General features: G+C 48.7%; 1 protein-coding gene across 1 annotated transcript in view; it reads left to right on the top strand.

The window, feature by feature from the left end:
* The window catches only part of LOC115207438 (CTTNBP2 N-terminal-like protein), a 30,480-nt gene extending 5,797 nt beyond the window's left edge, over nt 1-24,683 (top strand). The window contains exons 2-5 of the mRNA XM_029774510.1: nt 7,498-7,605; nt 20,795-21,028; nt 22,868-22,975; nt 23,066-24,683. Coding sequence (XP_029630370.1) covers nt 7,507-7,605; nt 20,795-21,028; nt 22,868-22,975; nt 23,066-24,355 — 1,731 coding nt within the window. The 5' untranslated portion in view covers nt 7,498-7,506 and the 3' untranslated portion in view covers nt 24,356-24,683. The remainder of the gene's footprint in view (nt 1-7,497; nt 7,606-20,794; nt 21,029-22,867; nt 22,976-23,065) is intronic.
* Nucleotides 24,684-25,438: the final 755 nt, after the last annotated feature.

Genomic DNA, 25,438 nt, shown 5'->3' with positions numbered 1-25,438 from the left:
GCAGCAATGTTTTTTTGGACAGCAGTGGCTTCTTCCGTGGTGTCCTCCCATGAACACCATTCTTGTTTAGTGTTTTACGTATCGTAGACTCGTCAACAGAGATGTTAGCATGTTCCAGAGATTTCTGTAAGTCTTTAGCTGACACTCTAGGATTCTTCTTAACCTCATTGAGCATTCTGCGCTGTGCTCTGGCAGTCATCTTTGCAGGATGGCCACTCCTAGTGAGAGTAGCAACAGTGCTGAACTTTCTCCATTTATGGACAATTTGTCTTACCGTGGACTGATGAACATTAAGGCTTTTAGAGATACTTTTGTAAACATTTCCAGCTTTATGCAAGTCAACAATTCTTAATCGTAGGTCTTCTGAGATCTCTTTTGTTTGAGACATGGTACACATCAGGCAATACTTCTTGTGAATAGCAAAATCACATTTTGTGAGTGTTTTTATAGGGCAGGGCAGCTCTAACCAACATCTCCAATCTCGTCTCATTGATTGGACTCCAAGTTAGCTGACTCCTGACTGCAATTAGCTTTTGGAAAAGTCATTAGCCTAGGGGTTTACATACTTTTTACAACCTACACTGTGAATGTTTAAATGATGTATTCAATATGAGCAAGAAAAATAAAATTTGTGTGTTATTAGTTTAAGCACACTGTGTTTGTCTATTGTTGTGACTTAGATGAAGATCAGATCAAATTGTATGACTCATTTATGCAGAAATCTAAGTAATTCCAAAGGGTTCACATACTTTTTCTTGCCACTGTACATAAAGCCAACAAATAAAAAACATTGCAGCCCGCAGGTGGAAAATATCCTGATAAAAATAAATATCCTATAAATCACATTGGCTACACATGGCCTGTCTGCGAGGAACTTTAAATATTGTATCAACTATCAACTTGGTCTGGCCAGAAGCTCTGCTAGCCAACTTGCAACACTGTATAAAATATTCGGGGCCCTCAGAGTTTCCCGTGCAGACAAGTAATCAAGTAGGCCTATTTTATGACGTTTCCACCGGATCAGAGACGGACATTTTTCCCCTTTCATGCTGAGTGGTTATCGGAAGGGAGAGAGCTGGAAAGATTTTTCAAATAGGCTACATTGAGGAACTATTGTCATTTTCAATGGATGTAAAAACAGACTTTTGTTTATTTGCGCTCTGCAAACAACGTGTCCACTCCTACAATGTCAACTGTAAGATGTAATAATAATAATAATAATATATTGAATGCATTAACAGAAATTACTGTAACCAAACAAACATTGTAGATGAGAAATTATGGTAATTAATGGTAAATGTACTACTGGTGATACTGGTGTGAATCAGACTGGTGTCTCATGTGCCATACATTTTTTTATATATACATTTGCAACTGCTCGACTAAAAGAATCTTGGTCGACCAACAGCCTATCAATCAAAAAATCGACCAGTCTACTAAATGGGGTCAGCCCTACTGTCACGCCCTGACCTTAGAGAGCCTTTTTTATTCTCAATTTTGTTAGGTCAGGGTGTGACTTGGGTGGGCATATCTATCTTTCTATTTCTTTGTTGGCCTAGTATGGTTCCCAATCAGAGGCAGCTGTTTATCGTTGTCTCTGATTGGGGATCATACTGAGCCTGCAGAACTTTACGTTCGTTTTGTATTTTCTTTTTTTTGTCGGTGTTTATCAAATAAAAGAAAGATGTACGCTTACCACGCTGCACCTTGGTCTCATTCCAACATCGAGCGTAACAGAAGATCCCACCACCAAGTGACCAAGCAGCGTGGCCAGGAGGAGCCGACATCCTGGACATGGAAAGATATCCTGGACGGTAAGGGATCCTGGACGTGGGAAGAGATCCAGGCCGGAATGGATCGCTGTCCATGGGAGCAGATGGAGGCAGCGAGAGAGGAACGGCGAGGAAAACAGGAATCAAGGAGACGACGGAAGCCCGAGAGGCAGCCTTGGGGGAGGCACATGGGGTGGCGAGCGGAGCAAAGGTGGGAACAAGAACCAACTCCCCGTAATAACGATGAGGAGTTGGTCACGGTTCAGAAACCATGCTTTGCAGAGATACGCAATGTGTCTCCAGTGCGCATCCACAGCCCGGTGCGTTCTGTGCCAGCTCCTCGCACTTGCCATGTGAAAGTGAGCATCCAGCCAGGACGGGTTGTGCCGGCTCAGCGCTCCTGGTCTCAGTACGCCTCCTCGGCCCAGGATATCCTGCGCCGGCTCTACGCACTGTGTCGCCAGTGTGCCTTCACAGCCCAGTGTGTCCTGTGTCAGCGCCGCGCATTCGCCGGGCTAAAGTGAGCGTCCAGCCAGGACGGGTTGTGCCAGCTCTATGCTCCAGACCTCCAGTGCGCCACCACGGCCCAGTATATCCTGTGCCGGCTCTATGCATCCGGCCTCCAGTGCGTCTCCCCAGCCTGGTACGTCCTGTGCCTGCTCCATGCACCTGGCCTCCAGTGCGTCTCTCCAGCCTGGTAAGCCCTGTGCCTGCTCCACGCACCCAGTCTCCAGTGCGTCTCCCCAGCCTGGTACGTCCTGTGCCTGCTCCATGCACCTGGCCTCCAGTGCGTCTCTCCAGCCTGGTAAGCCCTGTGCCTGCTCCACGCACCCAGTCTCCAGTGCGTCTCCCCAGCATGGTACGCCCTGTGCCGGCTCCACGCACCAAGCCTCCAGTGATGATCCATGGCACGAAGCCTGCAGTGATGATTCATGGCACAAAGCCTCCAGTGATGATCCATGGCCCGAAGCCTGCAGTGATGATCCATGGCACGAAGCCTGCAGTGATGATCCATGGCACGAAGCCTGCAGTGATGATCCATGGCACGAAGCCTGCAGTGATGATCCATGGCACGAAGCCTGCAGTGATGATCCATGGCACAACGCCTCCAGTGATGATCCATGGCACAACGCCTCCAGTGATGATCCATGGCACGACGCCTCCAGTGATGATCCGTGGCACGGAGCCTCCAGTAATGATCCGTGGCACGAAGCCTGCAGTGCCGATCCATGGCACAGAGTCTACAGCGACGGTCGGCAGTCCAGAGCCTCCAGCGACGGTCGGCAGTCCAGAGCCTCCAGCGACGGTCGGCAGTCCAGAGCCTCCAGCGACGGTCGGCAGTCCAGAGCCTCCAGCGACGGTCGGCAGTCCAGAGCCTCCTGCGGGGGTTCCCAGTCCAGAGCCTCCGGCGACGATCCACGGTCCGGTTCCACAGAAGTGGGGGGAGCCTCAAGCGCAGCGGGGTCTGCGTACCGCACCGGAGCCTCCACTGAGAGGAGATGCCCACCCGGACCCTCCCCTATAGGTTCAGGTTTGCGGCCGGAGTCCGCACCTTTGGGGGGGGTACTGTCACGCCCTGACCTTAGAGCCATTTTTATTCTCTATTTTGTTAGGTTAGGGTGTGACTTGGGTGGGCATATCTATGTTTCTATTTCTTTGTTGGCCTAGTATGGTTCCCAATCAGAGGCAGCTGTTTATCGTTGTCTCTGATTGGGGATCATACTTAGGCAGCCTTTTTTCCCACCTGTGATTGTGGGATCTTATTTTTGTATAGCTGCTGTGAAGCCTGCAGAACTTTACATTCGTTTTGTATTTTCTTTGTTTTGTCGGTGTTCATCAAATAAAAGAAAGATGTACGCTTACCACGCTGCACCTTGGTCTCATTCCAACATCGAGCGTAACACCTACATTATATACACTGAATAAAAATATAAACGCAACATGCAACAATTTCAAATAGTTCACAACTTTGACATCAGCAAACCGCTCGCCCACACGACGCCATTCACGCTGTCTGCCATCTGCCGGGTACAGTGGAAACCGGGATTCCAAGAGTGTGCAAAGCTGTCATCAAGGCAAAGGGTGGCTACTTTGAAGAATCTAAAACAGAACATATATTTTGATTTGTTTAAAACTTTTTTAATTACTACATGATTCCATGTGTGTTATTTCATAGTTTTGATGTCCATACTATTATTATTCTAAGTAGAAAATAGCAAAAATATATACACACACACACACACACTTCGTCAGGGTGTTCCACAGGGGTGCTGGCCCATATTGACTCCAATGCTTCCCACAGTTGTGTCAAGTTGGCTGGATGTCCTTTGAGTGGTGGACCATTCTTAATACACACGGGACATTTTTTAGCGTGAAACACCCAGCAGCATTGCAGTTCTTGGCACAAACCAGTGCGCCTGGCACTTACTACGGTACCCCGTTCTAAGGCACTTGAATCTTTTGCCTTGCCCAGTTACCCTCTGAATTGCACACATACACAATCCATGTCTCAATTGTCTCAAGGCTTAAAAATCATTTTTAACCTGTCTCCTCCCCTTCATCTACACTGATTCAAGTGGATTTAACAAGTGACATCAATAAGGGATCATAGCTTTCACCTGGATTCACCTGGTCAGTCTATGCATGGAAAGAGCAGGTGTTCCTAATGATTTATATTCTGGACTCATTTCTTTCTTTTTGCTTTTTGGATTTTGTGTGTATTGTTTTGTGTTGCTAGGTATTACTGCACTGTTGGAGCTAGAAACACAAGCTTTTAGCTGCACCTGCGATAACATCTGCAAACTTGAGTGTGTGACCAATAGACTATTATTTAGTGTTATTTTGTCAAGTCTGACAGTCTCTTTCCAACTTACTAATAATATCCCAATGAGCTCACCATGAGTTTCTCTAAAGTCTTTTAAGGATCCCATTGCTTAGTGTGATACTGAATGAACTACACTGATTCCAAAGCCTGGCCTGCATGTGTTGGCTGGCCAGAGTGTGGTTGTATGTTTGAGGTGTGGATACCACAGTGTTGTCAACAGACCCAGGGCAGCTGCACCAAGTAAAGAATGCATGAAGCCTGCAAAGAGACCACAATGCATCTCAAAAATTCTTTTAACCACTAATTCTAAAGGGGTCCAAACAAAAGTTGGAGGGAGAGAGGATCCCAAAGCACAACTTGTTGAGTCTCGATATGAACGAATATGGGAATGAATGAGGGCAAACAGCTCATTGTCAGTTACTTAATATATTTTTGACAACTATGTGAAAAATCTGTATATATACGGATTGGGACTGAGAGTTTCCGTCTCTGTCTGCTCACCATATGTTGGTGTATTGGTATTTGGTATTTTATTAGGATCCCCATTATCTCTTGCAAAAGCAGCAGCTACTCTTCCTGGGGTCCACACAAAATCAAATCAAATCAAATGTATTTATATAGCCCTTCGTACATCAGCTGATATCTCAAAGTGCTGTACAGAAACCCAGCCTAAAACCCCAAAGAGCAAGCAATGCATGTGAAAGAAGCACGGTGGCTAGGAAAAACTCCCTAGGAAAAACTCCCTAGAAAGGCCAAAAACCTAGGAAGAAACCTAGAGAGGAACCAGGCTATGAGGGGTGGCCAGTCCTCTTCTGGCTGTGCCGGGTGGATATTATAACAGAACATGGTCAAGATGTTAAAATGTTCATAAATGACCAGCATGGTCAAATAATAATAATCATAGTAGTTGTCGAGGGTGCAACAAGCACGTCCGGTGAACAGGTCAGGATTCCATAGCCGCAGGCAGAACAGTTGAAACTGGAGCAGCAGCACGGCCAGGTGGACTGGGGACAGCAAGGAGTCATCATGCCAGGTAGTCCTGAGGCATGGTCCTAGGGCTCAGGTCCTCCGAGAGAGAGAAAGAAAGAAAGAGAGAAAGAGAGAATTAGAGGGAGCATATTTAAATTCACACAGGACACCGGATAAGACAAGAGAAATACTCCAGATGTAACAGACTGACCCTAGCCCCCCGACACATAAACTACTGCAGCATAAATACTGGAGGCTGAGACAGGAGGGATCAGAAGACACTGTGGCCCCATCCGATGATACCCCCGGACAGGGCCAAACAGGCAGGATATAACCCCACCCACTTTGCCAAAGCACAGCCCCCACACCACTAGAGGGATGTCTCCAACCACCAACTTACCGTCCTAAGACAAGGCCGAGTATAGCCCACAAAGATCTCCGCCATGGCACAACCCAAGGGGGGGCGCCAACCCAGACAGGAAGACCACGTCAGTGACTCAACCCACTCAAGTGACGCAGAACATGAAACATAATACAGAATGACATAATACAGAACATCAAAAGACAAGAACAGCTCAAGGACAGAACTACATGTGTGTGTGTGTGTGTGTGTGTGTGAGGCATTTGTCTCCACATGTATGACATTCACAAGCTCCTCACAAAGACAAGTGAACCATGAGAGTGAATGGCAAATACAGTGCTTTTCTCTCAATTTACCAACGCTTTCAGCTTTTATTAACGAAGGTACTGGGCCTGGTAAATGCATCCAGTGTTTAAATAGTGGACCTCTTTGTCACGTCCTGACCAGTATAAGGGGTTATTGGTTATTGTAGTTTGGTCAGGACGTGGCAGGGGGTATTTGTTTTATGTGGTTCGGGGTTTAATGGGATATGTATTTATGTAAGAGGGGCGTTTGATTTATGTGTTCCGGGGTTTTTGGGTAATGTTCTTGTTTTGTATTTCTATGGTTTTCTATGTTGTGTATTTCTTTGTGTTGGCCTGGTATGGCTCTCAATCAGGAACAGCTGTACATCGTTGTTGCTGATTGAGAGTCATACTTAGGTAGCCCTGTTTCACCGGTCCCTTGGTGGGAAGTTGTGGTTGCATAGCTGTGTGTTTTAGCCTGCAATCCTGTTCTTTCGATCGTTTTCTTGTTTTGTTTATTACGTGTTCAATAAAAGTCTTTGAGCACTCAACCCGCTGCGCCTTGGTCCACTACGTACGACGACTGTTACACTCTTAGATTGAAATGTTGCCTGATATCCAAGTCTTTGCCAGATTTGTGCTAATTTCTGCACTGTTAAACGTTTATTCAAAATCTATAGTAATCCACAATGACTGTCACGAATCCCACCGAAGGCGGCTCCCCTGCCTGTTCGGGCGGCGCTCGGCGGTCGTCGTCGCCGGTCTACTAGCCGCGGCTGATCCCTTTTCCTTTTCTGTTTGTTCGGTCTTATTGGTTGCACCTGTTCCCTGTTTAGTTTCTTGATTTGTGTTTATTTAAACCTGTTAGGCCCGCCCAGGTTTGTGCGGGATTATTTAACTGTTTGTTATTGGATGTGCTGGCTGGCGCATTATTTCTCTACGGAATGTTTTGCCCTGTGTTTTTGGGCTGGTCTACTTTGTTACGCGCCCTCTGTTTGTAGGCGTGACCGTTTTGTGCCGGAGAAATAAAGACGTTATACTTACCCTCTGCTCTCTGCGCCTGACTCCAACCACCACTCCTAGGAATCCCTGACAATGACCCACAGGACTCAAGGGTGCTTTAACTTAAGTACAGTATTGGCCATGATATCCAAATATCTTGTTCATACACAAAGAAAAAAAAAACATTTTCATCTCATGCACATAACTTCCGTGTTGTTATATTATAATGTATTGACAGTGTATGTCATGGTACTGACCCAGCTCCTCTCCCCGGCATGCCCATAGGAGTCCCAGATGAACATGGAGAGCCTGAGCAAGCCAGAGCTGCTGATGCTGTTCAGTGTCCTGGAAGGAGAGCTGGAGGCCCGTGACCTGGTCATTGAGGCCCTCAGGGTAAGAGCTATCCTTCTCCCCAGTCTTTTCCCTTGTTTCATTTCCAGGCAGGGCCCCAATACCCCTCAATGATGCCACCCATTGACTATAATGTGAGGTCTTAGATATAGAGATATAACTATGATTTATATTTATGTCCAAGGAGTTTCCACGAAGCACATGAAACAAACGAGAACATTGGTTCGAGTTGCGCATTCTGTTAACTGACAAGAGGACTGAGAGATAGCAGGTTGGGCAGGTAACATGTAGCTAGAGTGGAGCTACACCTGGGAGATTGCAGGTTGGGCAGGTAACAAGTATCCTACAACACCGCTTCTGACACTCGTCGGATGTGGCAGGGCTTGAAAACTTTTACAGACTACAAAGGGAAACCCAGCCATGAGCTGCCCAGTGACACGAGCCTACCAGACGAGCTAAATGCCTTTTATGCTCGCTTCAAGGCAAGCAACACTGAAGCATGCATGAGAGCACCAGCCGTTCCAGACGACTGTGTGATCACGCTCTTGGTAGCCAATGTGAGCAAGACCTTTAAACAGGTCAACATTCACAAAGCCGCGGGGCCAGGCAGATTACCAGGACGTGTACTCAAAGCATGCGTGGATCAACTGGAATTTTCAACTGGCAGTCTTCACTGACATTTTCAACCTCTCCCTGACTGAGTCTGTAATACCTACATGTTTCAAGCGGACCACCATAGTCGCTGTGCCCAAGGAAACAAAGGTAACCCTCCTAAATGATTACTGCCCCGTAGCACTCACGTCGGTAACCATGAAGTGCTTTCGAAGGCTGGTCATGGCTCACATCAACACCATTATCGGGGAAACCCTAGACCCACTCCCATTCGCATACCGCCAAAAAAGGTCCACAGATGATACAATCTCTATTGCACTCCACACTGCCCTTTCCCACCTGGACAAAAGGAACACCTATGTAAGAATGCTGTTCACTGACTTACAGCTCAGTGTTCAACACCATAGTGCCCACAAAGCTCATCACTAAGCTAAGCACCATGAGAGTAAACACCTCCCTCTGCAACTAGATCCTGGACTTCCTGACGGGCCGCCCCTAAGTGGTAAGGGTAGGCAACAACACATCTGCCACGCTGATTCTCTACACTGGGGCCTCTCAGGGGTGCGTGCTTGGTCCCCTCCTGTACTCCCTGTTCACCCACGATTGCGTGGCCAAACACGACTCCAACACCATCATTAAGTTTGCTGATGACACAACAGTGGTAGGCCTGATCACCGACAATGATGAGACAGCCTATAGGGAGGAGGTCAGAGACCTGGCAGTGTGGTGCCAGGACAACAACCTCTCCCTCAAGGTGAGTAAGACAAAGGAGATGATCGTGGACTACAGGAAAAGGCGGGCCGAACAGGCCCCCATTAACATCGATGGGGCTGTAGTGGAGCGGGTCGAGAGTTTCAAGTTCATTGGTGTCCACATCACCAACGAACTGTAATGATCCAAACACGCAAGACAGTCGTGAAGAGGGCACATCAACACCTTTTCCCCCACAGGAGACTGAAAAGATTTGGCAATGGTCCCAAGGTCCTCAAAAAGTTATACAGCTGCACCATCGAGATTATCCTGACCGGTTGCATCACCGCCTGGTATGGCAACTGCTCGGCATCTGACCGTAAGGCGCTACAGAGGGTAGTGCCGTCAAAGACTCCAGTTTCCAAAGTCATAGACTGTTCTCTCTGCTACCGTACGGAAAGCTGTACCGGAGTGCCAAGTCTAGATCCAAAAGGCTCCTTAACAGCTTCTACCCCCAAGCCATAAGACTATGCATAGGCATAGTCTTATGCATAATCTATGCATAGGCACTTTACCCCTACCTACATGCTACTACCTACTACAAAATAACTTGACTAACCTGTACCCCCGCACATTGACTCCCCTTGTATATAGCCTCGTTTATTTTTATTGTGTTACTTTTTATTTTTATTTTACTATTTTTACTTTAGTTTATTGAGTAAATATTTTCTTAACTCTTTCTTGAACTGCATTGTTGTTTAAGGGCTTGTAAGTTGGCATTTCACAGTAAGGTCTACACCTCTTGTATTCGGAGCATGTGACAAATAAAATGTGATTTGATTTTAACAAGTAGCTAGAGTGGAGCTTTACCTGGGAGATAGCAGGTTGGGTAGGTAACAGGTAGATCGAGTGGAGCTGTCACGCCTGCTCCCGCTCCCCGTCATCATACGCACTTGTTTCAATCATTACGCGCAGCTGCGCTCATTGGATTCACCTGGACTCCCTCACTTCGTTGATTGCCCCTGCATATATGTCTGCTCCTCTGTGTTGTTCCCTGTAGCACTGTAGCATTGTTTGTCGTGTCGTGTTTATGTCCAGACGCTGTTCCTGTTCCGTTGCATGTCCGTCTAAATTAAATGGTTCACTCCCTGTACCTGCTTCTCATCTCCTGTGTTGGTTCCTTACATAATGATACTACCATTACAAGAAGCATCAGGGAGTTTTTGGGGGTTTTGTTTTGTTGGTGACGTCAGACCTGGGGGCCGCCACCGATGTAACCAGGGGGTGCCTAAGTTGGCTCATCGGGCCGTCATGCCCTAGCTGGCGCGAGAGATTTCCTTGCCCCAATTGGCTCAGCAGGTTCTCCTCTCACGTCATGCTTCAGCCGGCTCGTCGGGCTCTGAGTTTCCCCTCTCCCGTCATGCTTCAGCCGGCTCGTCGGGCTCTGAGTTTCCCCTCTCACGTCATGCTTCAGCCGGCTCGTCGGGCTCTGAGTTTTCTTGTTTTGTTGGTGACGTCGGACCCGGAGGCCGCCGCCGATGGAACCGGGGGTGCCTAAGCTGGCTCGTTGGGCTTTCACGCCCTAGCTGGCTCGAGAGGTTTCCTTGCCTCGGTTGGCTCAGCAGGTTCCCATCCCACGTCATGCTTCAGCCGGCCCAGGGGGCTTCTACTCCGCAGCGGGATCATTCGGCTCGCCCAGGGGGGTCGCCGGCTGGCACCCCTAAAGGGGGGAGGGGTACTGTCACGCCGGTACGGTCACGCCTGATGTACTGCCACAACGCTAGCCACTTAAGCCAATGTATGTCCATGTGCCTGGGATGAAAGGCTATCTGGCTGTGGAAAGAGTATCCTTTATCTCTCTGCAGTCTGAGGATTGTCTCTGGCTATTAATCCACATATTCTACTCATTCACATACTGTACAAAACGTGGCGTACAGACAACAACAGAATTCAAATCTGCCTAGACTTCTGGGCTCATCCTAATATGTCGTATTGAGAACTGAGTGCATTACAAAGTAACCTGGGTAATATAATAAACTATACCATATCCAGGTGAACAGAAATGTCAGAAATCAAGGCCCCCGAAGAGCATTCTTGTGTTGTGTCTTGAACTCATTCCAGACATCTACTGGGCACTGGCCATCTAAGGCAAGGCAATTTAGTGCACCCTGCTAGGTGGGTGGAATATGACTACTGCAGTGTGATGGGTGGATAGAAGATGACTACTGCAGTGTGATAGGTGGGTGGAATATGACTACTGCAGTGTGATGGGTGGATAGAAGATGACTACTGCAGTGTGATGGGTGGGTGGAATATGACTACTGCAGTGTGATGGGTGGGTGGAATATGACTACTGCAGTGTGATGGGTGGGTGGAATATGACTACTGCAGTGTGATGGGTGGGTGGAAGATGACTACTGCGGTGTGATGGGTGGGTGGAATATGACTACTGCAGTGTGATGGGTGGATAGAAGATGACTACTGCAGTGTGATGGGTGGATAGAAGATGACTACTGCAGTGTGATGGTAGATAGAAGATGACTACTGCAGTGTGATGGTGGATAGAATATGACTACTGCACTGGGATGGGTGGATAGAAGATGACTACTGCACTGGGATGGGTGGATAGAAGATGACTACTGCAGTGTGATGGTGGATAGAATATGACTACTGCACTGGGATGGGTGGATAGAAGATGACTACTGCAGTGTGATGTGGATAGAAGATGACTACTGCAGTGTGATGGTGGATAGAAGATGACTACTGCAGTGTGATGTGGATAGAAGATGACTACTGCAGTGTGATGGTGGATAGAAGATGACTACTGCAGTGTGATGTGGATAGAAGATGACTACAGCACTGGGATGGGTGGATAGAATATGACTACTGCACTGGGATGGGTGGATAGAAGATGACTACTGCAGTGTGATGTGGATAGAAGATGACTACAGCAGTGAGATGGGTAGATGGAAGATGACTACTGCAGTGTGATGTGGATAGAAGATGACTACTGCAGTGTGATGGTGGATAGAAGATGACTACTGCAGTGGGATGGGTGGATAGAAGATGACTACTGCAGTGTGATGTGGATAGAAGATGACTACTGCAGTGTGATGGTGGATAGAAGATGACTACTGCAGTGTGATGTGGATAGAAGATGACTACTGCAGTGTGATGGGTGGGTGGAATATGACTACTGCAGTGTGATGGTGGATAGAAGATGACTACTGCAGTGTGATGGGTGTGTGGAATATGACTACTGCAGTGTGATGGGTGGGTGGAATATGACTACTGCAGTGTGATGGGTGGGTGGAAGATGACTACTGCAGTGTGATGGGTGTGTGGAATATGACTACTGCAGTGTGATTGGTGGGTGGATGATGACTACTGCAGTGTGATGGGTGGGTGGAAGATGACTACTGCAGTGTGATGGTGGATAGAAGATGACTACTGCAGTGTGATGGGTGGGTGGAAGATGACTACTGCAGTGTGATGGGTGGGTGGAAGATGACTACTGCAGTGTGATGGGTGGGTGGAAGATGACTACTGCAGTGTGATGGGTGGGTGGAATATGACTACTGCAGTGTGATGGGTGAATGGAAGATGACTACTGCAGTGTGATGGGTGGGTGGAAGATGACTACTATGTGAGAGGGAGTGTTGGAGTGAACAAATAAAGAAAGGCCTTAACTGGAGCGGTGAGAATGTGTGACTTAACTAAATCACCATGATCTGTTAACCCAATGAGTCCCACCGTAACGCCGGCGCATTTTGGACTGCTAACCCTTTTAAAATATTGAGCTACAGACTTCTGGGTTGTTGGATTCGTCAATTTCTTCTGTATCCATAGATACCAACCATTCATATGTGTGATCGACGGGGGCTGAGCTAGAGCGTTGTTTGTGAGACAAAGGAGAATCCCAAAGGGGCCCGGGGCCGAGTCTGAATGGTTTGAGCTTCAAACGGAATGGTTTGAGCTACAAACTATTAAAAGCTGAGACTGTCACAAACACTCACGTTTTTCTCTATGACACTCACAAGGTACACAAGAGTCGTTAGAAGGTAAGGGGTTCTTCTACATAGAAGATTGTAGGAAATCCCAGGACATAGTGTCTATAATACTGTATTAAGCTCACAAATAAGCTCACAAACTCCACACAGTTGGCACTGACTAGTTGGATATTAATTTCGCAGTGAGCAAACCATTTCTGTACTTACAGCATTCATATAAATTCATTTTTATCAGGTTTTTGCTTTGGCGGACCTTCTTTTTTTATTGACATTTGTCAATAAAACTCATGAATGCAATTATTTATGTCAAAATTGTTTTGTGTTCTTCTTGTAGCCCTGGTTGTCCTGAAAAGAACATGGTCAAATACTTAATTGTGAGGCTAAATATAAGGGTTGGACATGCAGATAAATGAAAAGACGATTTTTGCTTAGATCTCAGGACTGATAGGGTTAACTCAATCCTTGTTTGCCTCAGCAGTAGTCTTTTGTGGCCTGCAAACACAAGATTTAGTTCTGAGAACCTCAGTATTGTACACTGGAATATGGAATCCCTTCTCACTCTCACTTGAAAGAAAAATGAACAACATTACAATGGATCCCACAGTTACTCAAAGTGAGAAAGGCTTAGACTTAGAGGGCTCGACCACCGAGCAGCTTTTCATCTTTTGGTTTTCAACAGATTTAAGTGTGTCAAATTACTGTGTCAAAGAATTCTGTGTCAGGTAGCATATGAACTCTCACCAACATTTCGAGCAAGAGATCATGTGAAGAAGTCTCATTGCTCAGGGCACTCAGTCTCATACTACAGTCAGGAGAACTATTCAGTACGTGGTTCTACAGAGCAGCCACAAGCTGCCACTGATGTGGAAACCTACTGTATGGTGGTGTGTCACTGTCAGCCACAGAGTGTTTTCCTATTTCCATTTAGTCTGAAGGGTTAAGGTTTGTTAAGTTTGTTTTATTCCCGTCTTGTTCCTCATTTCTTATAATAGCATGATTTGCTGGGAAATGAAGTTGAGTTAATGTGATTATATAACAGATATTTCTGTGTTCTGTTTATACGATATTTGATGATGGCTAAAGCTTTGCTCACTGTTAACCAGTACACATCCATGACTCATCTTGCCTGCTTCTCCTTATGCTGTGGCACGAATTATAATGTTGTACCCTAGCGATGCCCATATTTGACACACATTGGGGAAAAAATACTTTCCCTGGTTACTGTAAGAAGCACAAAATATGACTGCCTACTTTCGGGCCTGTTAGCATGTTAGCAGCGCCACATTAGTGCAGGAATGACTGAATAAGCATTGGTTGACCTGGCTGTTAAACATAAGCTACTTCAGGAATGTGTTTTATGTCAGTCCTCCTCCTCAATTGCACCACTGGAACACCAAACCTCCTCCCTGTGCTTCGTATGTGTGTGTGTGTGTTTGTGTGCATGTGTGTACTCCTTGTTTACTCTATGAGAGGTGACAGGTGTTAGAGCAGTCCCTGAGAGAGCTGGAACAGACAAGGCCTGAATGGATGACAACAACGGTCGGAAGACTCATTCAATCCGTAGTGGTGAAGATCCGCTTTGTAGCGCGATTGACAATTAAAAGCAATGTTCAATGTTCCCGCGGTCGCAGAGACTGCATTCACGGTAAACGCTGCATATGTCAGATCAATTGGAAATTATCTTTACATTTTAACGTGGATCTTCGGTGATACTTTGGCGATACAGATTGAATCCAGCCCTTAGTTAGCTACAGCACATACAGCTCTGGAACCAGGCTTGGCGTTTGGTGCAGGGACCAGGCTTGGTGCTTGGTACCCTGTAAACGCTCAGGCTTGGCGCTTGGTGTGTGGACCAGGCTTGGCTTGGCTTGGTGCTTGGTGCAGGGACCAGGCTTGGTGCTTGGTGCGGGGACCAGGCTTGGCGTTTGGTGCAGGGACCAGGCTTGGTGCTTGGTACCCTGTAAACGCTCAGGCTTGGCGCTTGGTGTGTGGACCAGGCTTGGCTTGGCTTGGTGCTTGGTGCAGGGACCAGGCTTGGTGCTTGGTGCGGGGACCAGGCTTGGCGTTTGGTGCAGGGACCAGGCTTGGTGCTTGGTACCCTGTAAACGCTCAGGCTTGGCGCTTGGTGTGTGGACCAGGCTTGGCGTTTGGTGCAGGGACCAGGCTTGGTGCTTGGTACCCTGTAAACGCTCAGGCTTGGCGCTTGGTGTGTGGACCAGGCTTGGCTTGGTGCTTGGTGCAGGGACCAGGCTTGGTGCTTGGTGCGGGGACCAGGCTTGGCTTGGTGCTTGGTGCGGGGACCAGGCTTGGCGCTTGGTGTGTGGACCAGGCTTGGCTTGGTGCTTGGTGCAGGGACCAGGCTTGGTGCTTGGTGCGGGGACCAGGCTTGGCGCTTGGTGTGGGGAGCTTCACTGGATTGTTGTATTGTAATGTGGGAGAGTGAGGATTGTTCACCGTCTCTCCTGGGTCACACATGTCAGATACAGGACCAGGGTATTGGGTCATTGGTCAGATACAGGACCAGGGTATTGAGTCATTGGTCAGATACAGAACCAGGGTATTAAGTCATTGGTCAGATACAGGACCAGGGTATTGAGTCATTGGTCAGATACAGAACCAGGTTATTAAGTCATTGGTCAGATACAGGACCAGGGTATTGAGTCATTGGTCAGATACAGGACCAGGGTATCGAGTCACTGGTCAGATACAGGACCAGGGTATTGAGTCATTGGTCAGATGCAGAACCAGGGTATTGAGTCATTGGTCAGATACAGGACCAGGGTATTGAATCATTGGTCAGATACAGGACCAGGGTATTGAATCATTGGTCAGATACAGGACCAGGGTATTGAGGCATTGGTCAGATACAGGACCAGGGTATTGAGTCATTGGTCAGATACAGAACCAGGGTATTAAGTCATTGGTCAGATACAGGACCAGGGTATTGAGTCATTGGTCAGATACAGGACCAGGGTATTGAATCATCGGTCAGATACAGGACCAGGGTATTGAGTCATTGGTCAGATACAGGACCAGGGTATTGAGTCATTGGTCAGATACAGGACCAGGGTATTGAATCATTGGTCAGATACAGGACCAGGGTATTAAGTCATTGGTCAGATACAGGACCAGGGTATTGAATCATTGGTCAGATACAGGACCAGGGTATTGAGTCATTGGTCAGATATAGGACCAGGGTATTGAGTCACTGGTCAGATACAGGACCAGTGTAATTGGGTCATTGGTCAGATTCAGGACCAGGGTATTGAGTCATTGGTCAGATGCAGAACCAGGGTATTGAGTCATTGGTCAGATACAGGACCAGGGTATTGAATCATTGGTCAGATACAGGACCAGGGTATTGAGGCATTGGTCAGATACAGGACCAGGGTATTGAGTCATTGGTCAGATACAGAACCAGGGTATTAAGTCATTGGTCAGATACAGGACCAGGGTATTGAGTCATTGGTCAGATACAGAACCAGGGTATTAAGTCATTGGTCAGATACAGGACCAGGGTATTGAGTCATTGGTCAGATACAGGACCAGGGTATTGAGTCATTGGTCAGATACATTGGACCAGGGTATTGGGTCATTGGTCAGATTCAGGACCAGGGTATTGGGTCATTGGTCAGATACATTGGACCAGGGTATTGGGTCATTGGTCAGATTCAGGACCAGGGTATTGAGTCATTGGTCAGATACATTGGACCAGGGTATTGGGTCATTGGTCAGATTCAGGACCAGGGTATTGGGTCATTGGTCAGATTCAGGACCAGGGTATTGAGTCATTGGTCAGATACATTGGACCAGGGTATTGGGTCATTGGTCAGATTCAGGACCAGGGTATTGGGTCATTGGTCAGATTCAGGACCAGGGTATTGGGTCATTGGTCATCATGACTAGCTGTCAGGCACTAGACTGTGCCCACTGTGTGTTTCAGAGTCATGTCTTCTGTCTCACAGGACTCCTGTGCTTTCCTGCCTCTCCAGATGTTCTATCCTTTTTGATCTGCCCTCTCATATCCCAACGGACCAGATGGAATAACAGCATGAATAAAACTTCACAGCCTCTGTATACCAATCAGTGGAGGCTGGGGGAAGGAGGCAAAGGAGGATGGGCTCATTGTAATGGCTGGAATGGAATAAATGGAATGGAATCAAACATGTGGTTTCCATATGTTTGATACCGTTTCAATTATACCATTCCAGATATTACAATGAGCTATAGCTCCTCCTCCTCCGCCATCCTCCTCTGATCCCAATGGATAGATATTAGAAATTACATTGGCTTTTGTTTGGTTCCAACCTAGCAGATACATGCCTGACTCTACTAGCTAATAATCTTGAAGAGTTTGACTACTTAAGGTGTGTTTAAAAAAGCAAAACAAAGCAAAAGCCTGCCCAGCAGAAACAAAAGTGACCGTCAGCGGTTAAGAATGGCCATCCCTGGTGATCAGCCATTGATCCTCTTTGTTACTAGACCAGTGCCTTGTTTCCCTACAACCACTATATTGACACTTCCTAGGTTCATTGCAGCTCAGAAGCAGTCGCTGAAGTCACCTAGACTCCCATTGTTCCCTATGCACTGGTAGAGTAAAACAGAGGTCTAGTCAGACCTGGCCCTGGCCCCAGCAGCAGCCACAGCTGTCCCAAACCCTGTAAAAGCTCTGACTGAAGACAGACACCATCTGTTGCTTCTTCCTCTCTCTCTACTGCCCTTTCCTCTTTTGCCTGCTGCCTCTCTCCCTCTCTCCCCCTCTCTCACTCTCCTCCTACTCCCTCCCCCTCTCTCTACTGCCCTATCCTCTATTGCCTGCTCCCTCTCTCTCTCTCTCTCTCTCTCTCTCTCTCTCTCTCTCCTCCTAGTCCCTCTCTCTCTCTCTCTCTCCTCCTACTCACCCTCTCCCTCGCTCTCTCTACTCCTTCCTCTTTTGCCTGCTCTTCCTCTTTCGCTCTCTCCTGCTCTCTCTCCCTCCCCTCTCCCCATCTTTCTGGTAGGGATAGGAATCCCCACCCCCATAGAAAATATGGTTGATGTTTCTCTTGGCATGTAATGTTTGCAGCTCTGGCTGACTTCCTGTTTAGCGGGCAGTGGAGTGGAAGGAAGATTCCTGCAGCAGGCCTGAAGGGAGAAAAAGAGCAGCATGTAGAAACTGAAAAAGAAACAGATTATGTATTTTAAAGTTACTGGGAAGCCAGGTTAAACTTGTGTATAGTACATGTTTATAGTGCTAGTTAGCGAGTGTCTGATGATGAGATTGGTTGATTTTCTTACATAGTTACAAAACTGTAAAATATCTCCAGTAAAGAGTGTGTTTATTTAGGTAGAATCTTAAATGAGCATCACAGTAAGAGCTGACAACCATCATCCTACACCATATAGCCCATGTTGACACATACAGTCTACACCATATAGCCCATGTTGACACATACAGTCTACACCATATAGCCCATGTTGACACATACAGTCTACACCATATAGCCCATGTTGACACATACAGTCTACACCATATAGCCCATGTTGACACATACAGTCTACACCATATAGCCCATGTTGACACATACAGTCTACACCATATAGCCCATGTTGACACACATGCAGTCTACACCATATAGCCCATGTTGACACATACAGTCTACACCATATAGCCCATGTTGACACATACAGTCTACACCATATAGCCCATGTTGACACACATACAGTCTACACCATATAGCCCATGTTGACACATACAGTCTACACCATATAGCCCATGTTGACACACATGCAGTCTACACCATATAGCCCATGTTGACACACATACAGTCTACACCATATAGCCCATGTTGACACACATACAGTCTACACCATATAGCCCATGTTGACACACATGCAGTCTACACCATATAGCCCATGTTGACACACATACAGTCTACACCATATAGCCCATGTTGACACACATACAGTCTACACCATATAGCCCATGTTGACACACATACAGTCTACACCATATAGCCCATGTTGACACATACAGTCTACACCATATAGCCCATGTTGACACATGCAGTCTACACCATATAGCCCATGTTGACACACATACAGTCTACACCATATAGCCCATGTTGACTAACATACAGTCTACACCATATAGCCCATGTTGACACATACAGTCTACACCATATAGCCCATGTTGACTAACATACAGTCTACACCATATAGCCCATGTTGACACATACAGTCTACACCATATAGCCCATGTTGACACACATACAGTCTACACCTTATAGCCCATGTTGACACATACAGTCTACACCATATAGCCCATGTTGACACACATACAGTCTACACCATATAGCCCATGTTGACACATGCAGTCTACACCATATAGCCCATGTTGACACACATACAGTCTACACCATATAGCCCATGTTGACACACATACAGTCTACACCATATAGCCCATGTTGACTAACATACAGTCTACACCATATAGCCCATGTTGACACACATACAGTCTACACCATATAGCCCATGTTGACACACATACAGTCTACACCATATAGCCCATGTTGACACATACAGTCTACACCATATAGCCCATGTTGACACATACAGTCTACACCATATAGCCCATGTTGACACATACAGTCTACACCATATAGCCCATGTTGACACATACAGTCTACACCATATAGCCCATGTTGACACATACAGTCTACACCACATAGCCCATGTTGACACACATACAGTCTACACCACATAGCCCATGTTGACACACATACAGTCTACACCATATAGCCCATGTTGACACACATACAGTCTACACCACATAGCCCATGTTGACACACATACAGTCTACACCATATAGCCCATGTTGACACACATACAGTCTACACCATATAGCCCATGTTGACACACATACAGTCTACACCATATAGCCCATGTTGACAAACATACAGTCTACACCATATAGCCCATGTTGACAAACATACAGTCTACACCATATAGCCCATGTTGACACATACAGTCTACACCATATAGCCCATGTTGACACACATACAGTCTACACCATATAGCCCATGTTGACACATACAGTCTACACCATATAGCCCATGTTGACACACATACAGTCTACACCATATAGCCCATGTTGACACATACAGTCTACACCATATAGCCCATGTTGACTAACATACAGTCTACACCATATAGCCCATGTTGACTAACATACAGTCTACACCATATAGCCCATGTTGACTAACATACAGTCTACACCATATAGCCCATGTTGACACACATACAGTCTACACCATATAGCCCATGTTGACTAACATACAGTCTACACCATATAGCCCATGTTGACACACATACAGTCTACACCATATAGCCCATGTTGACACACATACAGTCTACACCATATAGCCCATGTTGACACACATACAGTCTACACCATATAGCCCATGTTGACACACAAACAGTCTACACCATATAGCCCATGTTGACACACATACAGTCTACACCATATAGCCCATGTTGACACACAAACAGTCTACACCATATAGCCCATGTTGACACACATACAGTCTACACCATATAGCCCATGTTGACACACAAACAGTCTACACCATATAGCCCATGTTGACACACATACAGTCTACACCATATAGCCCATGTTGACACACAAACAGTCTACACCATATAGCCCATGTTGACACACATACAGTCTACACCATATAGCCCATGTTGACACACATACAGTCTACACCATATAGCCCATGTTGACACACATACAGTCTACACCATATAGCCCATGTTGACACACATACAGTCTACACCATATAGCCCATGTTGACACACTTACAGTCTACACCATATAGCCCATGTTGACAAATATACAGTCTACACCAGTGTCTCTCAACCCTCCTCTGCTTCCTCAGGCGCAGCACAGAGACACCTACGTGGAAGAGCGGTATGGGAAGTACAACCTGAGCGACCCGTTCCTGGCTCTGCAGAGGGACAGCGATGCCTTGGGAGGGCAGAGCTCTGGGTTCCACCAGGCTGCAGCATGCTCCAGCCCCCTGGCTGTACTCAAGCTGGTGGTCACCCACTGCAGGAAGATGCAGGAGAAGATGCTGGCCCAACTAGCTGCAGCTGAGAGCAGGCACAGGAAGGTAGGTCTGGCGCTGGCGCTGGTGCAGTGGCTGGAGCTGGGGTTGGGACTGGAGCTGGGGCTGGGGTTGGGACTGGAGCTGGGGCTGGGACTTGGGTTGGGACTGGAGCTGGGGCTGGGGCTGGGGCTGGAGCTGGGGTTGGGACTGGAGCTGGGGTTGGGACTGGAGCTGGGGTTGGGACTGGAGCTGGGGCTGGGGTTGGGACTGGAGCTGGGACTGGGGTTGGGACTGGAGCTGGGACTGGGGTTGGGACTGGAGCTGGGACTAGGGTTGGGACTGGAGCTGGGACTAGGGTTGGGACTGGAGCTGGGACTGGAGCTAGAGCTGGGTTTGGGACTGGAGCTGGGGTTGGGACTGGATCTGGGGTTGGGACTGGAGCTGGAGCTGGGGTTGGGGTTGGGACTGGAGCTGGGACTGGAGCTGGGACTGGGACTGGGGATGGGACTGGAGCTCGTGATGGGACTGGAGCTGGGGTTGGGACTGGAGCTGGGACTGGAGCTGGGACTGGAGCTGGGACTGGGGTTGGGACTGGAGCTCGGGTTGGGACTGGAGCTGGGGTTGGGACTGGAGCTGGGGCTGGAGCTGGGGCTGTGGTTGGGACTGGAGCTGGGGTTGGGACTGGAGCTGGGACTGGGGATGGGACTGGAGCTGGGGTTGGGACTGGGGTTGGGACTGGAGCTGGGACTGGAGCTGGGGTTGGGACTGGAGCTGGGGTTGGAGCTGGAGCTGGGGTTGGGGCTGTGGTTGGGACTGGAGCTGGGGCTGGGGTTGGGACTGGAGCTGGGACTGGGGATGGGACTGGAGCTGGGGTTGGGGCTGGAGCTGGGACTGGAGCTGGGGTTGGGACTGGAGCTGGAGCTGGGGTTGGAGCTGGGGTTGGAGCTGGGGTTGGGACTGGAGCTGGGGCTGGGGTTGGGACTGGAGCTGGGGTTGGGACTGGAGCTGGGGCTGGGACTGGAGCTGGGACTGGAGCTGGGGTTGGGACTGGGACGGGTTGGGACTGGAGCTGGGACTGGGGTTGGGACTGGAGCTGGGGCTGGGGTTGGGACTGGAGCTGGGACTGGGGTTGGGACTGGAGCTGGGACTGGGGTTGGGACTGGAGCTGGGGTTGGGACTGGAGCTGGGGTTGGAGCTGGAGCTGGGGTTGGGGCTGTGGTTGGGACTGGAGCTGGGGCTGGGGTTGGGACTGGAGCTGGGACTGGGGATGGGACTGGAGCTGGGGTTGGGGCTGGAGCTGGGACTGGAGCTGGGGTTGGGACTGGAGCTGGAGCTGGGGTTGGAGCTGGGGTTGGAGCTGGGGTTGGGACTGGAGCTGGGGTTGGGACTGGAGCTGGGACTGGAGCTGGGGTTGGGACTGGAGCTGGGACTGGAGCTGGGACTGGAGCTGGGGTTGGGACTGGGACGGGTTGGGACTGGAGCTGGGACTGGGGTTGGGACTGGAGCTGGGGCTGGGGTTGGGACTGGAGCTGGGACTGGGGTTGGGACTGGAGCTGGGACTGGGGTTGGGACTGGAGCTGGGGTTGGGACTGGAGCTGGGACTGGGGTTGGTACTGGAGCTGGGGTTGGGACTGGAGCTGGGGCTGGGACTGGGACTGGGGTTTCGACTGGAGCTGGGGCTGCAGCTGGGACTGGGGTTGAGACTGGTGATGAGACTGGGGTTTAGATGCCAACCCCTCCACTCTTGATTAGATTAAAGATAAACTAGCTGGCTACCAAAGCATAACTAATCAGGAGGGGTTATTTTCCACCTTGACTCAGGGAAGTATTTAGTGAGCAGAATATCCTAACCTGAGAACTGATCATTTCTGTGTCTCTGTCTCCCCCCTGGGGTTGTGTCAGGCCATTGCAGATCTGGAGGAAGAGAGGAGAAGGCATGCAGAGGACACAGCCGAGGGCGATGATGTCACTTGCATCCTGGAAAAGGAGAGGGAACGCCTGTTGCAACAGGTAGAGTTAACATCAATATCTGAGTGATGGTAACTGCTATGGGCTATTTAGTTTTTATCCGTTGTAACCTATTCTATTCTGTGCCTTTAGCTGGAGTTTGAGCGAGGCCAGTTGTGTCGTCTGGAGAAGGAACAGAAGAACGTCCTGGAGCAGCTGGAGGAGGAGCGGGTGCAGCACAAGCAGCTCTCCTCTGCCCTGGCCAAGGAGTGCAAGTGGGCCAGCCAGCGGGCACTGGAGGAGGGCCACCGCCTGGCTGAGGCAGGCCGTAGGCTGGAGAAGGAGCAGGGGGAAGTCCTTGCCCTGAGGGCTGAGCTGCAAGAGGAGAGGAGGAGGGCCCTGCAGATGGAGGCCAGGGTGGAGGAGCAGCTGGCTGAGTTCGATACGGAGAGGGAACAGCTCCGCTCCTGGCTCAAGAAAGAGGAGGCCCAGTGCTGCCAGCTGCAGGAGCAGGTGGAGGCCCTGAAGAGAGAGCTGCAGGGAGAGAGGGGAGCTGAGGAGGAGAAGAGAGAATATCCTGTGGACACCAGTGGAGGGTCACCACCACCACCTCCACACCCCAGCCAGGCAGAACGGGACGAGACTGAGGAACCTAAAGTCAACGGGCACCATGACTGCCCCAGGGAGGAGCAGGTGCCAGCCCTTCCAGACAGATTGGGCCAGGACAACTGCAGTGAGAACAGCAGCTCTGTCCTGGGGTCCCCTGCCCTCCTGACCAAAATTCTATCCCCCTGCAGGACGGGGCCCTCCTCTGTCACCTCCTCCCCCTGCTCCTCTCCTCAGCTGGCCACCAGCCCCAGCTACCAGTCCTCCTACCAGGTAGGCATCAACCATCGCTTCCATGCTGCTCGCCACAAGTTTCAGGGCCACACTGACCCAGAGCAGCAACAGCAGCAGCAGCAGGGTGGAGGAGGGGGTGGTAGCCTGCCTCACTCCCCCAGAGACCTGTCCCCAACCCCCAGCCCATCCCCTGAGCCTGTCTCTGTCCCTGTCCACAGCCCGGCCAAGCAGCTGGCCCGCAGCACCGTCACCCAGGTCCTGTCCCGCTTCACAGTCCAGCAGGGGGCCAGACCTCCACCACCCAACAGCTCTCCCTTTGGCACTGACTACCGTAACCTGGCCCTGGCCCCCTCCTCCCCAGTCATCCCCAGGGCCTCTGGTGCTGCTCTGCCTCTGGGGGTCAGCTCACCTACCATCCCCCGAGCAGAGAGGGGCAACCCGCCCCCCATCCCCCCTAAGAAGCCTGGCCTGGCCCAGTCTCCAGCGTCGCCCATCCCTGGTACCAGAGCCAACCACTTCCCTGAGCTGTCAGGAAGCTGTGGCCTCACCAGCAGCCAGGAGAATGTTAAAGAGCTGGATATGGTGGTGTCCTCCACCAGCTAGTCTAGCCTGCTACTGGGTGCTACTAGCGCTGTGTTCTTTTATACTGCTCACACCTTTGTATGCAGAGAGACGCTCCAAAACACTGTCAAGTTAAATGTATTTATTGGAATTTTTTACATGCGGTCCATTTCATTCTTCTATAGCACTATACACTGAGTTGACAAAACATTAGGAACACCTTCCTAATATTGCGTTGCATCCTCTTTTAGCCCTCAGAACCGCCTCAATTTGTTGGGACATGGACTCTACAAGGTGTCGAAAGTGTTCCACAGGGATGCTGGCCATGTTGGCTCCAATGCTTCCCACAGTTGTGTCAAGTTGGCTGGATGTCTTTTGGACCATTCTTGATACACACTGGAAATGTTTGAGCATGAAAAACCCAGCAGTGTTGCAGTTCTTGTACCCCGTTCAAAGGCACTTAAAACTTTTGTCTTGCCCATTCACCCTGTCCATGTCTCGATTGTCTCAAGGCTAAAACATCCTTCTTTAACTTGTCTCCTCCCCTTCATGTACACTAATTTAAGTGAATTTAACAAGTGACATCAATAAGGGATCATAGCTTTAACATGGATTCACCTGGTCAGTCTATGTCATGGAACAAGCAGGTGTTCCTAATGTTTTGTACACTCACTGTAGATATATTTGTATGTATCCATTTTTTGCTTTCTGAATCGTAATAAATAAAATAATAATAATAATAATAGCATAAGTTTATTCAGTAAAATGGTGAAAAACAGGCAAAATGCATGTCAGTTGCTGCGTCCAGTCATGGGACAATCAAACCTATCTCTGCACTACTTCTAATCAGGGTTGGGCTCAATTCAGGATGTTGGAATTGACTCCCATTCAACTCATGAGTTGAAATTGAAATTGAATTGGCCATACCCCACAAGATGTAGAATTTAAGGGAGTGACAGGAAGTGGAATTTAATTCAGTACAATTCAAAGAAATTCCACTCAGTCATAGAACATGAGAGTTTCATTGAATCTGACAGGTCACATTTCCAGACACCAAATAATATATCACTTTTCTCTGGAAACAGTGTTCATATACCTTCTTCACCTCTGTGCTTAGAATAGCCA

This window comes from Salmo trutta, chromosome 14, assembly GCF_901001165.1.
Source record: "Salmo trutta chromosome 14, fSalTru1.1, whole genome shotgun sequence".
Taxonomy (NCBI): Eukaryota; Metazoa; Chordata; class Actinopteri; order Salmoniformes; family Salmonidae; genus Salmo; species Salmo trutta.
This window is presented reverse-complemented; position numbering and strand designations above follow the sequence as displayed.